Below are 18,789 nucleotides of genomic sequence, written 5' to 3'. Positions count from 1 at the left end.
TCCAGCACCTTGTTGAATCTATGCCACGAAGAATTGAGGCAGTTCTGAAGGCAAAAGGGGGTCTAACCCGTTACTAGCGTGGGGTACCTAATAAAGTGGCCGCTGAGTGTATATCTGTGCTGTTCTTCAAAACAACTATCGTGTGGAATGGACAAAAATACCCCGTGACTGTGTCAGTCTGAGTGTAGCCGGGACTGGTGAGTATACCCACAGGGACTGTGCATTTGTCTCAGAATGCCAGTGCTAAATTGTTCTCTCTCTCTTTTAACCTACCTTAATAGATGTGTGTGGGCTCTGCTTTGCATTTGCATTGCAAATTCCAACAGGCATAGAGAGAGAGAAAGAGGAGACAAGAAGAAAATGGAAATTCTTTTTGCGAAAATGCTTCTTTGACCTCTACTTTGCATTTTAAATGGATGCTGCTCATGTGGGTCTGCACTGCAAAAAATGTACTACTACTACTTTAGTCTTGCGTACAGTGTCAAATTATTAATAATAGACTGAGTTAATGAAACTAGCTTAGGAAAGAACCTTGGAATTTAAAAAAATGAAATATGTTTTACTCTTCAAGCACAGTTGTAAAGTCCCTAATATGTATTTTTTTGAATTAGCTTGTTACCATTAGCAATAGCATCTTGCATAACAAATATTTCCATTAAAGTAAAAAAATTCAACATCTGGATGAGGAGATTGACACCGCTCTCATGTCTCATTACCTTTAAATGTAAAGCTAGACACTTAGCTTAGCATGAACACATGGCTAGCCTGGCTCTATCCAAAATACAGCTCACATTTTTACAAATGATGCATCATTTTTTACAAAACCTGAAGTGTAAAAACGACACTTTGATTTTGTGTTTCTGGGCTAGGCATTGTATCTCCATGGATTCTCCACTGGTTGCCTGGCAACTGCTTAGAACCAGGAAATAGTCAGACCCATAATATAATTTCCCAAAATGGTAAGCTTTTGATTTAGAGCCCTTCTTTTACTTACTGGTTTGAAGCATGGACTGTACACAGTCTATGGCCTGAAGTGGATGGGGCTCGGTCAGGAAAAGGTGATGTCACATGTCCAGTACTACGGGGACCAATCAGAGATTAGCGACATTTGAATCAAAACCTGATGACAGTTGTTGGCTTGTTTACTTATATTGCCAGGCCACTATCAACTGTTTTCAGTAGTTAAACTCTTTATAACCAATAACAGCATCTTGGATTGTTGCTTAGTTAGTCATGGATATTCCACAAAACAGAGAAATACTTGATATTTGACACCAAGTTTTTAAGGCGTATAAGACAAACTAGACTGAATTAAGAATCCATTCCTTAAACACTCAATAGAGTCAGAAATCAACACCAAAAAAACAACAAAGGAGACAGCACCCCTCGTTTAACTCGCTAAAATAGCTTTATAATAATCATATTAATAGTAATAATATTAGCTATTAGAAAATGTTTTGACAACGTTGACAGTGTTACATTCTGTGTTGGGGTAAACCACGTCACAGTGTGCCTTCTCTCTGGACTGCAGCGCAATCAGACGTGCTCCGTTTGACACATGTAGACCCATAAAACATACAAGATCAATAAATAAATTTGTATGTACAAAATGAGAAAAACACAACAAATCGAATCATGATTTACGCTTCACTGTGCATCCCCCCCCCTCACTGCCGTCCAGCACATAATGGGACCCCGTCACTGTGCTGTTCTCATGCACGTGTCACACACGTGTGTCCCCCGGTGGCCTTGTGAAATAAAGTTCATGTCTTACGGCATCGCTATTGCTATATTCTCCGGTCAATTGTTTTTATTGGAGAAAACGAAAAAACAAAAGCGTTTCATGTTTGTATGTACAATATGCTGTCTTGGCACTGAATCCAACGTGTATAAAACAAGAGAACTCAAGGTAAAGCTGAGCTTAAAGACAGAACAGCTTGTTGTGTCAAACCCGTTTGATCAAAACTCATAGTGTTCAGTGAGAAAGACATGAAAGAAGAAGAGAAGTGGAGAGAGTAGACACCAATGGGCTATTTAGTTTTTGCTACATTATAGAGTAGAATACAGAGAGTGGAGAGACTATCAGTTTAACGTCCATGTTGTTTTCCTCTTGCAGAACATAGAGTCGACAGTGGAATATGGAGAAATAAGGTCCAATGTTTCAATCTTCCATTCAGTCCATCTGTTCCCCACTTCCTCTTGTGATGGTCTCTCCTCATTGGAGTGTCCGTCCTTGATCCGAGGGAAAAATGTCTCCCCAGTTAAATTGTCAGTTTGCTTTACTTCTACTCCATCTCTTTAGTAGCAGCGATTTAAGACTTGTCTTCGTAGATTTCACCTTTTTTTTGTATTGTTATTGTACACACGACTCGCCTTTGAATACAGAACAATGTCTACCCATAGCTAAAATCGACAACACCGTTTATAATAATGAGACTGATGGCAATAATCATACTAATAATATTATTGTAATAACAATATATGTAATATCGAGAATAGCAATGTCCATTGGCAACAGGTATTAACGTTTTTATAAACGTGAGAGTGGCAGGGTGTTATTTGTTTTGTTAATTACACAGTAATTGCTCACTTGTCTCCGACCCACATGGTTACCTGTGTGTGTGTGTGTGTGTGTGTATACTGTAAAGCAACATTACAGTGTAAACACACACACACACACACACACACACACACACACACACACACACACAAAATTACACCTCAGTGCTAAAGGCACATTGGAGTTTCAGTTAAGTATCTGCAGGGGTTCAAGCTGCTCTGGAGACAGATGGAAGTAACGCCTATGAGAGGAGAGCCAAAAAATATCGTTTTGAGGAAGTTTGGTCTTAGTATAAATAAATATTAAAGATATATTTCATAAGATTTTTTTATGAAACCTGATCCCGTCCGTGACACTGACTGTGGCTGGCTGTTGTTCAGCAGCGAGTGTAGAATGGATTTACATCGTATACTATGTTTTCTGTGGAGTAGTTGCCAGTGTTAGTGGTGTAGGACGTCATTCCTGCAGTGGATTGATGTTTCCTACCTATACACGAGAGGTGGACGGGTGAAGACGCATGTACCGTATTCACTGCATCGTTTCCTCACGCTGTATCAGAGGTATGTTAAGTTGCTGCTATTGCGAACCTAGTCTATGTCATTAATGTTCTACTTCCGGATTCGCTCCGCTGCCGCAGGAAATTCCGCCGGATGCACGTATGCCCGTTTCCTTTCGCTTTCTTTGTGTTGGAATGCTAAACTCCGGTGGATTTATGAGAACGGTCGTTGTCTGCTCCTCATATCTCTGCAGGGTAAATCCAGACAGCTAGCTAACCTATCTGTCCAATCGGAGTTTCTCGCGAGACTGTTTTACAGCGGCTCCGTGCGGAGCTTAGCGGCGCCAGAGAAAATTGTGATTGGTTGAAAGAAATGCCAATAATCCAGAGCAGGTTTTTCTCCCATCCCAGAATGCTGTGTGGACTAGCCAGAGCCTTCTCCGCTCCGTAGCGCATGATTGGTCTGGCAAAGCAATGCTGCTAACGCAACATTTCCCTATGGTTGCTATTCCCAGCTGCTGAAACACATGTATCGAGGCTGCTCATTGGAAAAACGCGCCAACAGAACAAGACATGGTAATTTTAGCCATTTTAGACAGCGGATCTGTTTTAATTCTTGCAGGGGGTTATCGAACAGTAAGTGCCAGCTAATAGCTCTGGTTACTTAGCCAGACAAAACAAAAGTAGGTAGTTGACTTCTCCCACTGAAGTTGAACTCAACCAGTGACTTCGCTTTCTCCTCCAGAGCAGCTCTGCCTGTCAGAAATTCCTGCATAACTAAAACTCAAATCTGCTGCTACAGCTTCCCTCCTGCTCCACATTTTATTTTGCAGATGCACAGCATACAGCCCTCACGCATTGGCCACAATCGAGCTCTTGCCTCGACCACCACCGCTTTCACTTCCTGTGATTCTGCTCTCCAATCTCAGAAAATGGCTAGAAGAGACAGCTCAAATGATTTCCCCTTTCATTCAAAGAATATGGACAATATTCCTGCGGGACTGATCTGGTCCTGTATTCTCAGGGTCCGTCCGTTATGTGGTGTTAGAGAATCCCCTGAGAACAGAGGCCTGGGTCGAGGTTGGAGACACAGCTGTTAGAAACTGAGGTACTCTGAGTTGACTTGTCCGTCTGGCTTTTAGCGTGGTGTTTTTGCCCTTCTAGAAAGAGGTGAAAAGGGTTCATGTAGTAGTCTTTCTGGTGTGTTGGTGAGTGCTCAGATCATGTTTGCACAAGTATACACCCAGGTGCTATTTCTAGCTGAGGCTCTTGTATTTATACTGTCAAGATACATAGGACAGATGGATGAAATACTGAACAAAAAGTATGGACATTAAACCAGAGAACATGTGGATGCAATGGACCTGTTTCAAGGCAAGGTGGCTGGCTAACATCTCAACTTTTGATCCAATGGAGAAAGTCAGCAACAATTGAAGTAGTGATAGTTGCTACGGTGGATGAATATCCAACAAAGCCTCTTTGATTTCTTGTGTCCTTCAAGGCTGACTTGTAATGGAAAGACCTTGCCATCCCTCTGCGTGTAGGTTTGAGGATTGTGAGGGTGGAGTCAAGAGGCCTTCACAGTGGAGTAACAGTATAAAAGCAAGTATTTGTGCTTTGTTTGATGAGGGCTGTGTCAAACTGAGATGTTGTAGAAACTGAGGGGACCCAAGGAGAAGGGTGAGGGGGTAAAAAGGCTGCTCTGCAAGCCACACTGCTGCAAATGAATTAAATATAAAGTCTAAATTCTCAGCCCTTTCCTTTCATCGCCAGGGCAGCTTGTTTTACATGGAGGTTGTTAAAATTGATCTGTTAAGATTCAAATCAAATTATCGATTGCTGTTTCAAGGTTGCCAGTGTCATTGTCCTCCAAGGATGTCATCTTTGTTCAAAGGCATGACTCGTTGAAATAGAGGCATTGTAAAATCCTGTCATTTGTTTTCAATCACAAAAAAGGTTTATAAGCTACAAAATTTGCTTTGCTTTTATCAGTCAAAAATGAGATTCTGCTTTTTTTCTTCTTTTTTTTTTCCCCCAAAGGAGGTTGACATAAAACATGCAGTATTAACATCAACAAAATCTGCCAGTCTTATGTGTGTATTGCAAGTGAAAGTGAGGGAGACAAAGGGTGGCTTGTTATCACAATAAAAACATTTGCTTTAACAATATTCTTTGCAGATATTTATACTTTTCTATTTACATATCTTTCTCTCTCTCTATATAATATATATATGTACTGTAAACTGTGTTAGAAGGAAACCTCCACATATAGCTGGTTAGGCACATGTAGTTGGTTCTAAAGGGGGAATACAGGGAGGGGATACAGCAGTATATGTAGTTAGAACCACAGACAGATACACAGTAGGCCAAAGGAGGATCTTACTTGGCAATTAACACCCTTGCCAGTTATACCCTGTGAACCTGACCCAGCACTCACAAAGAACTGAAGATTATAATCATTTGAAACTCTTTTTCACATGTACTGAGTCTGGATATGCCACACAGCTGTAGTTTCACACAATGCTATAATCTATCATAATAATACTGTAGTAGTTCACATTTGATATATGCTGTTTTCGTACATATACTGTACTTAATAGTCTCTACTAATCTAGAAATGTAGATTACATTATAAAATATACATCTCCCATCAAAATATCACATTTTGCCAACACATTCCATCCAAAGGTTAGAAAAGAAAAATCGGGTCATGCTTGGAGATTCTCATATTTTGTGTTATTATGTCTTTAAAATTGCTGATTTGGACTTTTCAACGGGCTTCATCTCACACAGCCCTCCACATTCACACACACGTACAAGCTTATGGGCACCGTCCATACAAACTTGAATTAGAAACATCTGTTCGAACATGAATAAATAAATAAATAAATAAATAATCAAGACCCCTTCGAAGCTTTTAAAATCATGCTACTTTGTTCCGTGGAAACACCAGATAGTATGATTTCAAGAAATAAATAAAGAGGAAGGGAACCCAACACATACAGCATAATTCCTTACCTAATCTAAGCGTAACAAGCAAACACTATCATGTTGCTGCTTTTCCATCATTTCATAACAGCTGGTTTCCTCTCTTCGGTGACTCTTTGGATGGGCTGTTGAGGGAGCTACGTTAACCTTTCGTTTCATTTCGATTCAGAGAAATCGTGGCCTCCTTTCATCAGCGCTGCGTGAAACTAAGAGGATTCTACTTCAAGTTAGGCGAGTGGATTTGGCTGAAGACTTTGGCAGTTCTCCCCCCTTTTCACTACTTCGCACGTATGCAAACAAATCATTGGGATAGTCCACTCTAAATATAGCTAGAGAAGAGAAGGGAAATAACTGGAATAAAGAAACTGATCTCCTTTCGTGGCTGTTTCATCAGGGTGTCTGTTGATTCCTGACTGAGGTGGAAAGAACTCTCCACAGACCACTGTTGTTGGTTTGGGTCCTAATTTGACCACTTGGTGGTGGTAAAGTCTCACAGTGAAATGGGGGCCTTTTCAGTAAAGTCCTGAAAATGCCACCAAAATATATATTTTCCTTAAAAATTCACAGCAACTCCAACTCTTAACACTTCAGTGAGACTACATAAAAAGCAAAACGGCTCTGTTTTGTGCAAACACGAGTGTGCATGTGCTATGCACAAATAGCACTAGCACATTCAGACAGCCTCACTGTTGGATGCTGAGAGTAGTCGATGGATACTCGGGACGTGAGGAATAAGGGAAAGAGACCGAAAAAAAAGGTTCTCATGTTCTTTGACTGGGTGCCTGGGTGGACAGATGGCACCTGGGTGAAAAGTGAAAGTGCCAGCTTTGAGCTGACTGACTATGCTTGGAGAATGTTCTTTGGGGATTGCCAACCATCTGACATTAAGGGCATTTAAACTGATGGTGAGAAATAAATCAATGTTTATTCATTGTATGGGTAGCATCAGTGAAGAGTGCGGCTGTATCGTAGTTGATTCTGTTGCAAATGGCATTCAGGAGATGGCAACAGGGGAACCATAGTGATATGCTGTCATCTCCTTGTATCTACAGAGGTTTTATGCCCGTTAAGCCCTTTATTTTCAGTGATGAAGAAGTGCTGGGTAAACACGCACAGGCATGCTACTACTGCGTGAACCTCAGCTGACTACTGTTAGAAAAGTGGACTGTTCTCTTGTTTGTCAGCCAAAAAGAAATTCTGAGTACTTAAAAAAAAGTCTATAACTCATATCTGCTAGCTACCATTTCAGATCTAGGCCTCTGTGTCAGTAAGATGTCCATATTTCAAGACACTAAAATGGCTGTCGTTGCTGTCAAGAAAAAGTGAATTTGCTGTAAGTGAAGTGATGGAGACGCTGGAGGGAGGGTAGTGGAGAAACAGCGATGACCTACAGAAGATCTAAAACTGGGCTCAGAGAAACACTGAGAATGGTGTGTGCAGGTCAGCTTCGCAGGGCTGAGGTTGAGTGAGGAGGTGGGTGGGACACACCTCAGGCTTGTGTTCAGAGGCGAGTCTGGGCTTCTGGGATGTAGATCTCGATGCTGTCTGCGCTCTCTGTAGCTGAGTTCTGCCTGAAGGAGGCGGTACGCTTGGTCTGCAGCAGCCTCCTCCTCGTTTCTGTCCTCTGACGGTCCCCGAGGTCCAGGGACTTCTCCCTGATGGGTAGGGTATGTCCACCAATGCGAGGCACCACCAGGCCCCCCGACCCACCTCCAGCGCCCCCATCCCCGACACTATCGGCCCTGAGGCTGCCACTCACCCCTCCTGCTGGCTTCTTTGGTAAGGGAGGAGGAAGCTTCTTATCCTCCTAGCCCGGCAATGGTGATACGCATTTATATAAGATGAAAACGGACAGTGGATTTATCGTGTCGGGTGGGGGAAAAAATGGTTTTGCATGGTTGTACAAAAGGGATCCCATGCAAAAAAAGGAGATGTTGGAAGGAACAAACAGAATGACAAAACAAAGAGAAGAATCACCAACAAAAGGGTAAAATTCAAGTAAGTAACAATCACGGACCAAGATATGACAAAAAGGTAAGAAAAAAGCATCAACCGCATGCATCAGGTGAATTAAAGGAAATGAAATGGAAGAAGAAAAAAGGTTAACAAAAGATGATGTAAAAAGAAAAAGAAGAAAAGAGAAAAAAATTGTTAGTTTATCAAGTATAATGTAGTTGATCAGTGAGTAGCCTAACCTTTATAGACCATAATGTAACAGACAAGTACTTTCTTCTGTCTGACCAGCTGTAATAAATACTAAAAAAAGCTGATATGCATTTTTAAGACTCCACCATGTCGTGGGCCACTCAGCTCAGTTCCTCTTGGTGTTCTGTATTTTCACAGCCTGGAAAGGCGTGGAGGGCACGGCCATCTGCGCTACTCTTCTGCACATTGCCATCTTAGATCTGGGGGAGTTCTGTAGGGAAACCATGGCTGTTTGGACCCCTGGGCCTCTCACCTTCTTTTCAGGTGGGAGCCTCCAACCAGAGTCCTTGAGCCTCTGGAGGTCCTGAAACTTCACCCTGACATCCTCTATGTTGAGCTGGAGCAGGTCCCAGAAGCCTGCCAGGTCCTGAGAGGTGGGCTGGGGGTATGCTGATGGGTCCTGGGGGGGGGGGAAAGGCAGGGAGACAGGACATAACGTATGATGGGTGACAAAGCGATATATAAGGACTTGTGAAAGAGAGACCGACATCAAACTTACACATGACCTTTTTTTGCAGCAGTGTTTTTGCGGTCAGGATAATTTTGCCTTTAGCAACAGTGAATGTCAGCAAAACCATGCACCCTATGTAATGTGTGTTGTCATGCTTTTTGCACGACATCACACGCACACACACTCACCACACTTTGTTGGCAGAGGCGGAAGAACTGCTGGACTTTCTGAGACATGAGCATCTGGGCACTGCCAACTGCGTTTCGTATCAGCTCGAGAACTGGAGAGGAAAGAGCACACAAGTAGGTTTGAGAAATGCAAGGTCATTCATCGTTTATCCTTTTCTCTGATCCCTTTCCATCCTTCTCTCAAACTCACTCTCCTCCGGCAGTTCGTTCTCCTCTGCCTCTCTCTCCATGTTCTGGCACCAGCCCTCCATCCTCTCCACCTCTGTCTGCAGGAGGCGTAAGAAGAACTCTCCATCTCTCATGCAGGGCGAGGCTCGGCCCGAGTCGGGCAGGCTACGTGGGCCCTCCAGGGACGGCGTCCCCGCCCAAGCTCTCTCAGAGGTGATGGGCAGAGGGGAGTGGGAGCGTGGAGGCAGGTGTGGGTGCTGGTGGGGCCGTGGGTCTGCCGGGCAGGCCTCAGTGGTATAGCCACTCTGGAGAAAGTCCTGGTTTAACATAAGGAAACAACTGTTGGACCCATGGTATTTGGACCATTATTAATTGGTCAATGCATTCTCATGAACGGGTACGTATGATATCGTACAAAAAAACATATGCACAACAATTTGTATGATATCCTAGGAAATTGCGGTGAGTGTCGACCGTTCCCTTGACGATTGCTCACACTACAGTTAAGTTTAGCGGTCTTTACAGTTGACTTTAGCTGACAAAAGGTTACTGTGAGCTGGGTAGAGTGCATTGGGGTGGTCCTGTCGTTTTAATGGACGTTGCAGTTAAGTTTAGCTGACAAAAGGTTACTGTGAGCTGGGTAGAGTGCATTGGGGTGGTCCTGGTCGTTTTAATGGACGTTGCAGTTAAGTTTAGCTGACAAAAGGTGACTGTCATGTGACGCCGACAGTTAACCCTCATGCTGTCCTCGGGCCAAATTGACCCATTTTACTATATCAAAGTTCTTTTTAATTATCCATAGTAACCTGATTGATTCCACACAACGCTCTTTGGCAATTACAAATCTCTACTTTCATTCATTTTGGGGTGTCTCATTCAATTTTATAGCATTTGGAGAAAAAAATTGAATTGGTTTTGAAATAGTATTGAGTAAAAGTTGATATAATCCAGTCTGTGATTATGCATCAACATCCATCCCTTTAATTTTATTTATATTAATTTCTGCTATTCTAACTCAAACATTGAATATATTTTCCCATAAATTAGGTTTATTATCCATGCATTTAAAAAATAACTGTAAAACTAAAGTTAATAAGTTGGTGTTCCATAGTTTTGAAAACGTCAAAAAAAGTCACAGTGAAAAAGTTAAAAACATCAATAACAGCGTCAACAAAAGTGGTGATTTTCAGTTTTGACGGGAAGACAACACAAGGGTTAAGCTTGGGAACCAAGATGAGTTAAATTAGAAAAAGATTGTGGTTTGGTTTCAAACACCGGCCCCTATAGAAGGTCTCCCTTGGACTCAAACACGTGTTTCCTGGAGGAAAACAGTACCAAATATGTGGAATACATACTAGTTCCAGTGCATTACTTTTCAGAGCTATAGGTACGAATGGTTCATGAGAGCATCCTGAAATGGCACAACTCATCCTCAAACCTCTTGTCTACGTCTAGAGGCAATTCATCTCACCATAAGGTATCTGCTGCTCTTCTTCTAATACCTATAGTACATCAACAAGGAACCACTGATTTATGAATAATAAGATACAGTACAGCCTATCACAGCTTACAGACTTACCTCTCTGTAGGCCCATTGTCCCTGTGTGTGGACGGTGCGGTGGCAATCTGCGAACTGGCTAGCTGACTCCGGCTCTGACGAGTGCCTTTGGAAGGAACAGCCGAACTGGAGACTCTTGTCCTGCGTTGGCACGGCGATGCTGAGCCCGGGGAAGCCCTCGGGGTCCAGGTCGGCCTGCACGCTTGCGGTCACGCTGTTGGAGCGCTTGAAACGGGCCCGCCTGCAACACAGGGAGTCACAGCAGGCCCACGGCCACCCAGTCACACAGAGTATCGCATGCAGAAGCATTACTCAAGTCAGTTTTTTTCTTCTAATGATTGCACATTCCTATTTGAGCAAGATAGCCATGCTGTCACTGCAGTCACTACTACTCACTCGGTTGTGATAAGCCCCGCTAAATCCTCTGGCATATGACGCACCCGTGTGAGGAAATGTCATGTCAGTGGACTCAGTGATCAGTGTTTACGCTATTAAAAGTTTAGACCCCACCTCCCCTCATCCTGCTTTGATGTCTCATGAGATGTGACTCAGATCTTCCATTCTCGCACTTCTGTCCCCCCCCGTGACGTTACACTGTCCCCCTTGATGGTCGCAGGAGGTTGGGGACATTGTTAACATGATCACACACTATTTGGGGGTTCGTAAGTATGCAATGTCGCGAGTGCTCGCATGCACGCTGCTGGATAAAATTAGGATGAGGACTGCATCATGTGTGAAAGTCATGTCGAGTGTATGATTTCCAGTAGTCATGGTTACAGTTGAAAAACAAGACATTCTTGGAACAAAGTGTTACTGAGTTCAAGCTGTGATGTCTGATGAAATGTTAAATGAAATAATAGGATCCAGCCTAGAAATCAACCATAGGTGGCTTCACTGTTGGATGTCCCGGAGATAGAAGGCTTTTTCAAATTAAATATTACGATTATTCACATAAATTACTGTGCAAAGACGGAAAGCTCTTGATGAAGCCACATATTTTGGGGCAAAGAAAAGTAAGCAAATTACCAAACGCGCAGTTTGCAAGATTGTGTCTATAATTAGGGCACGTTAAATGTCAAGCAAAATAAACACACTTCAAGTTGGTGAGAGGTTTCAAAGATGAATACTTGTTCCAGGCTTTGATTTCTAGTTGTGTTTCCATTACCTTTTGTCATCTTCCACTTGGACTCCTACAGAGTGGACCTCTGTAAGAGCTTTGCCCTCTGCGTCTGAATCTGACAGAGTTTCTGAGCTGTCCACCTGGAACAGAAGAAGCCACAGAGCACCACAGTCAGAGATTTTTGCTGACCCTGAACACACCATACACAACTTGAAGGGAAGGAATAGACGTGGATTCTTCCATCATTTGTTATTGGGGCTTAAGATCGACACCACTCATCGCAGAGAGTGGTGTGGATCTTCTCATCTAACTCTTGATTCAAGAAAACTCTTGATTCCCCAAATGTCAAACTGTTTCTTCAGCGTGTACCACGTGTAACTGGGATTGTAGTTTGATTAGTGCTGAAATCGTTAGTCAGTTAATCAAATTGAGTACTTTGGTAACAAAAATCAAGCTGTTTTAAGACTGTTCTGCTGGACATTTCTATCTGCTTTCTGACATTTGTAGATGAAAAGATTACATGGTTGTACTAGTTGGTTGCAGCCCAATGTAGTCCTTTCTCACCTGGACTGCTATGGATGGCCTCCACTTTCTCCCACCGCGGCCCTCGTCCTGCCCCCCAGCTTTACACAGCACCATGCTGTTCTGAGGCAGAGAGACTGACTTCCCCAGGCTGCCCCCAACCCTGCCGTCCCTCTCCCTGGCCGGCCTTGGTGGCCCTTCCAGCAGACTGTCAGCTGAGCTGCTGTGTTTTGGCCTCACTCCAAATCCCGGACCCACTCCGTAGGGCACCAGCTCCCGCGAACCCCTGACCCCGTCAAGGCTCTCTGCCGAGTTACTGTGCTGCTGGGAACGTCCAGGGCCCGTGGTGGTGTAGTAGCCCCCTCTGGAGGAGCGACCCGAGGGACCGTCAGAGCTGCCCAGGTCCACGGAGTTGCTGTGCTGCTTGGACCGTCCGGGGCCTGCGCTTGAGCTCAACTGCCCGCTGCTCTGGAAGTAGGCGTCCTGGGTGGACTCGGTGCTGCTCTGGGCTCGCACCGAGAGCGAAGACTTGGACATACGAGGTGGAAGTGGGGGAGGAGCACCTTTACGATAAGGAAAGACTGAAGTGTCAGAAGAGCGGGGGAAAGGAAGACAGAGGAATAGTGGGCTGTTAGAAAATGGCCGCAGGGGAGGGGGATACTTACAAAAGGGACAGACTGGAAGGAGAAGGTGAAAGGTATGAAGAAAAAGTGAAAAGAGGGAGATATTTTGACATCAAATGGGGGTTAACCAATGAAGGGAGAAAACAACAAAAATCATCAAATAATAATGCCAATTCAAGATGTGACATAGAGAGTCATAAATGCTAAAAGCTATTACTTTTCACCCAAAAATAAGTTATTATTAATCTTTAGCTAAAGGTAGGGAGCGATGTGGTGGAAGAAGACAGACTTGTCAGATGTCGCAAAAGAAAACCTCTTCCCTTGAGCCAACTTGCTAACTCTGTTTCTTAGGAAGATAAAGCCATTTCCTGAGAGAGGTATTTAAATGAGAGAGGCAGATTCTGTCTCTTTCTCCTCCCTCACAGCTTCGTACAAACGCACGTATATGCACGCATGCGCACATTTCATTTTCAGTGAATAAAAGATCACACTTTCATGCATTTCTTTCTAAGCATCTTCAACACCAACCAGCTTGTCACAGTTTACAAAGATCCTGAGCATGAAGGTCTAAGCTCCAGTATGGGAGCATGGTTGTATGTGGGGGTCTGTGTCTGTGTACTGCACACGTGTGTTTAGTAGTTGATGTATTTTACACTTCACAGAGGCTTTGATAATCTCTTAGGGGGAGAAAAGGCTGGTTAAGCTTAGACAGTTGTGTCCAACAAGGTCACACACACACACACACACACACACACACACACACACACACACACACACACACACACACACACACACACACACACACACACACACACACACACACACACACACACACACACACACACACACACACACACACACACAATTAGGCTGGATCAAGAGCATGATTGCAAAAATCAAACAAAACCAATCAGAGATCAACACAAAATGCACAGAAAACCCATTTAAAAAAAAGAGTGATGCAGAGTGGGAAGGCAAAAGAGTGAGACTACACCAGGAAGAGACAAATGGAAGACAGATAGACAAAGAGAAAGCAGCAGCTGGAGACGCTAAGCTATCATTAAAATGAGCCAGAGAAACCTGCGATCAAACTGGGGAGGGTGACAAGATAGATGAGACACAGAATAGACAGATAAAAGAGCATGCACAATAACATAAACACAGGTCTATGCTTATGCCCGCATATATGCACAGACACAAGCAAAGTGCTGCAGAATGATTGGGTGGAAAAGTGAGATCACAGAGTCTGAAAGAATATGGAAGAAAAAAGGCTAATCATTAAAAATGGATTCACATATTGCACGCAGCTGTGCGATGTGTGAAGGAAGCAGACGCAAGCTGTCATAAAATGCTTTCTCACACCGACTGTCCTACTGTGTCCCCCCCCCAGGTTGCCACCACATGTAAAACAACCACACATTCTTCCAACACACATGAAGGCGCCACAGACTTGTATTTATTGGTACGCCACACCACACACATGCACACACTCACCGGCCCCGGCCTTGATGCTTCCCTGGGGGCCCGACATGGAGAAGACAGAGAGGCAGTCGTCGTCCTGGGAACAGCCGGCCTGGATGGCGCGGACGTAGCTGTGGCTGCGAGTGCGGAAAACACCTGGAAGGTCCAAAGCCTCAACGGCTTGAGACTCCACTTCGCCGAACATGGTCTCACACACCGCCTCAAACTGACGGTTTAAGGAGTCTCCCAGCTGAAGGACGAGAGGGAACATGAGGGAGACATAATATGGCTAATAGTCAACTTCAACTGAAATCCCCCCCCCCCCAAAAACCTTTACAAACACATATTTTCACACACATAAACCACATTGTGTGTTACCTGTGAGCTGGTCAGAGAGCGGGTGTAACTACGAGAGCGAGATTGGGTTTTGGGTGTAGTTCGGCTGTTGGGGTAGGAGTCTGTACACTGCTTACACGAGTACCTAAATTAAATAAATAATAAATATAGTCAGTAGTGATTAATAATGACTAACAACCACAGTGTAATACGACAGATTGATATATTTGGGCTGTACAATCCTCATATTTATTTAACATTTCACTGAGTCATGCTCTATGACTATGCCAGCTGGAGTCATTTTGAGTACTGTAATGCTGCATTTTCATATTAATTCATTCATTCAATATACTCGAGAAATCACGGGGCCAACAATCAATGAATTACAAAGACATTGAGACAAATTACAGAGACAAAAACAAAACAAGACAGAAAAGATCCCAAGAAAAAAACTTCTCCTTTGCCGAGAAAATCCAGCCATTTCAAAATGTGTCACATCAAAATGCTGATTAGACAGCATGATTATTGCACAGGTGTGCAGTTGGCTCGCCACAATAAAAAGCCAATCTATAATGTAGAGTTTTAACACATAGTACAGTGCAAGAGATATTGCAAGTTTTCAGCGAGCGTGCAATTGCGCGCAAGAATTTGGCAGTACATCCAACCGGCCTCACAAAGCAGACCACATGTAACCACACCAGCCCAGGACCTCCACATCCAGCATCTTCACCTCCCAGATCGTCTGAGATCAACCACCCAAACAGCTGTTGCAATAATTGGTTTGCATAACCAAAGAATTTCTGCACAAACTGTCAGAACCATTTAAGGGATGATCTTCTGCATGCTTGTCGTCATCATCGGGGTCTCGACCTGTCGGCAGTTGGTTGTTGTAAGCGACTTAAGTGGACACATGCTCATAAGTGATGGCATCTGGCACTTTGGAGAGGTAGATGTGTTCTTAATCCCTGTTTTAACATTCCAGGGCAGATGGCAGACAGCGTGTATGTTGTTGTGTGGGTGAGGGGTTTGCTGATGTAACAATGTGGATCTAGTGGCCCATGGTGGCGATGGAGTTACGATATGAGCAGGAGAATGTTATGGACGAACACTTTCAGGTTCATTTCATTGATAGTATTCTGAATGCACAGTGATACCGTGAAGGGATCCTGAGGCCCATTGTTGCCCTACATCCACGACCATCACCTCCTGTTGCAGCATGATAATGCACAGTCTCATGTTGCAAGGATCTGTACACCATTCCTGGAAGCTAAAACCATCCCAGTTCTTACATACCATGCCACTATACCCACCGGTCGTGTCACCCAGTGAGCATGTTTGGTATGCTCTGGATCAGCGTGTTGGACAGCGTGTTCCAGGTCCTGCCAATCTCCAGCAACTTTTTTTTTTTCCTTTCCAAAACTGCACTTTTTAGAGTGTCCCTTTTATTGTGGCCAGCCTAAGGCACACCTGTGCAATAATCTTGCTGTCTAATCTGCATCTTGACATGCCACACCTGTGAGATGGATGGATTATCTCAGTCAAGGAGAAGTGCTCACTAACACAGATTTGTGAACAATATTTGAGAGAAATAAGCCTTTTATGTAAAAGAAGTCTTGGATCTTTGAGTTCAGCTCATGATAATAGGAGCAACAGTTTGTAGTTTTGTTCAGTATATGATGACTGTGATGGTGATTTCAGGAATTCTGGCTTATTAGCCCCAGCTCAGGTTGAAGGTGGGCCAGAACTTAGAAAAAGAATGATAAAGCTTCCGTTTATCCTGCCCTATCAGGTGCAACAGAGCTAAACAGAGGCTGAGTAAGATGTCAATCATTCAGTCTATTGGACTCACCGTCCTGGGAAGAGAGCTAATCAGCCAGATTGACTGAAAACAACTGTGAGGGGTGTCAGGGCCAGACGTAAGGTTTGCATTACACACTCAATGGGCCCAATCCCCAAAGTCCAGACTCACAGACTCACAGACTTTGGTGCACGTTCTCGCAAACTTTGTAAGGACTTAGGGTTATCCCAATGTCAAATTTAAAGGGGAGGGGGTGGATTGTTTGAGTACACACTTACCAGGCACTTTAAAAAAAAATATGAATGTATCCTTTATCCTTTACGTGAGACAGCATCAATGCAGACTTCACCAAAGGGAATTACCCACAGTTTAAAGTGTTTACCAAACACAAACGTTTACCATGGAGACAAAACGGACCTGTTGTCCGTCTAAAACAAGAATTTAAATTTTCTTAAATCAGCCAGCCGTCTCCTGGGCCTTGGTTGTGTAGAGAGCAACAAACTTAAAATGGAAATTCCCAAACCTGCAAGTGTCTACTACATCTTTGTCATTACACGTCGCCAAGGTAACGTGATCTCTTGAAGTGTTGTCCCAGTCCCATTTATACCTATCCGAGCCCATGTGGCCTCACACGCTTGCTCACTTAGCACCTGAGATCGATTAAGCCTGTGAGTCTTTAGTCCTCAGGGCTCACTTTGGAATTAGGCCAATGTGTTTGCAAGACAGATTTACAAAGCAAAGAGGATTGATTAAAAATGCTGTTGAGTTGCTGTACGGGATATGTAGGCTCCATTGCTTTTAAACTCCTGGGTTTTTGTGTTAAAATTCAGGTTTTCTTTTCTAATAAAACCCATGTAAAGATTTACTTAAAGTGGTAAACATGTGTTTGATTTGTTTTGTAATGTACTGTGATAATTTTTTTGTCCATACCGCCGACCCTTTGTTTGAACCCATGAGCCTTAACACCATAACGAAAGAACATCAAAGACATTCCAAGGCAAAATGTCAGCGTTCAAATGGAGCAGAAATCTAACTACCTGACCATGATAGAGGCCAGAAAGTGGCAATCTGGAGTAGGTATTAACAATATTTTGTACAGAACATCATGCTCAGCTGGAGGGCCTTTCAACGTTTATAGAAACACCCCATTTGTGACATTTGACCTTTGATCCATGCTGATAGATCGTCTAAAGGCTTCCCTCTGGGCGATCAGGGTGGACTTAGGCGAGGCTTTGGGGCTGGTGTCTGAGTCAGCGCTGTCATCGTCACCCATGGCCTTGATGTAGCTGCCGCTCCGCATGCGACGGCATGGAATCTCCCCTCCGATGTCTGTTGCACCCCCACCGCCATAGCCACCTCCCCAGTCTTCTGAAGGAACCTGAGACACAATCATATTCACACGATCGTTTGCATAGTCATAGAGCAACATCCAGAGTATAAGTGTACAACCATGTAGAATACATCCATGGTCAAATTGTTTTAGTAAGATTATCTGTAAATGGATTAAACATTGTTAGAATGGATTAAAGGTAAGTAGGCATTCGTCTTCTACACCAACTGTTAAGGGAAAAGCAATTGATTACAGTATGAATGAATTAGTTCTGAGATATTGAAGATGTTGTCACCGCACTGTTGGCAGCGACTTCCCAATATCTGTTTTTCAAAGCGGTGAAAAATCAGTGAAAACTATTTCACACCTTAGACAGAAGGAGAGTGATTAATCAGACAAGCAGTCACGGCACACGTGCACCCAGTCGACACATCCACACATATAACTTAAGCATGCTCGTGCACACGATAAGCACATACACACATACACACAAACACAGGCACACAGGAAATGATGTTTGAGAAAGAGACAAGAGACTTACAGAAAGAGAGAAACTCTGACAGCTGGAGAAACACTGACACAGAGAAGCAGAAACAGCGTAAGCCGACAGACAGAGACCAAAGAAACCAACGGACATAAAGGCGAGGAGACAAGCAGAGCGGACAGACAGACTAAATGTAGGCAGACAGACCAGAAAGAAAGGAAGGGTGGCAAAACGAGAAACAGAGAAGCTAAATAACAGACTTATGCAGCAAGAGAGCAGGAAGAAGGATGAAGGCAGATGAATGAGAGTCTGGAATTTCCTGGTTTCAGAAAAAATGAAGCAACACCAAATGGATGTGGTCTTGGGTTATTCAGGTTTTGCTTTGGTGTTTGTAATCTAGAGTAAGTCACTTCTAAGGCAGAGAACGCACTTCTCATCGGGATCCCTAACAAGAGTCTGCAGAAACTGCAATATGTCCAGAACAGTGCTGCTAGGATCCTG

At 43.6% G+C, this 18,789-nt stretch overlaps 1 protein-coding gene across 2 annotated transcripts in view; it reads right to left on the bottom strand.

The window, feature by feature from the left end:
* Positions 1 to 3,650: 3,650 nt before the first annotated feature.
* The window catches only part of dlgap3 (discs, large (Drosophila) homolog-associated protein 3), a 125,826-nt gene continuing 110,687 nt past the window's right edge, over positions 3,651 to 18,789 (bottom strand). Inside the window, exons 4-14 of one of the 2 annotated variants that reach the window (XM_034891692.1) lie at positions 17,638 to 17,852; positions 14,719 to 14,821; positions 14,374 to 14,590; positions 12,922 to 12,933; positions 12,299 to 12,819; positions 11,780 to 11,874; positions 10,636 to 10,855; positions 9,079 to 9,373; positions 8,889 to 8,980; positions 8,503 to 8,649; positions 3,651 to 7,851 (exon numbers count right to left, since the gene is read on the bottom strand). In XM_034891692.1, the coding sequence (XP_034747583.1) occupies positions 7,546 to 7,851; positions 8,503 to 8,649; positions 8,889 to 8,980; positions 9,079 to 9,373; positions 10,636 to 10,855; positions 11,780 to 11,874; positions 12,299 to 12,819; positions 12,922 to 12,933; positions 14,374 to 14,590; positions 14,719 to 14,821; positions 17,638 to 17,852 (2,223 nt within the window). In that variant the 3' untranslated portion in view covers positions 3,651 to 7,545. Of the gene's footprint in view, positions 7,852 to 8,502; positions 8,650 to 8,888; positions 8,981 to 9,078; positions 9,374 to 10,635; positions 10,856 to 11,779; positions 11,875 to 12,298; positions 12,838 to 12,921; positions 12,934 to 14,373; positions 14,591 to 14,718; positions 14,822 to 17,637; positions 17,853 to 18,789 lie in introns of both variants that reach the window. The other variant, XM_034891691.1, reaches the window with a different exon arrangement.

Source organism: Etheostoma cragini, chromosome 14 (assembly GCF_013103735.1).
Source record: "Etheostoma cragini isolate CJK2018 chromosome 14, CSU_Ecrag_1.0, whole genome shotgun sequence".
Classification (NCBI taxonomy): Eukaryota; Metazoa; Chordata; class Actinopteri; order Perciformes; family Percidae; genus Etheostoma; species Etheostoma cragini.
The sequence above is the reverse complement of the archived record's forward strand: the minus strand, read 5'-3'. Positions and strand labels throughout refer to the sequence as shown.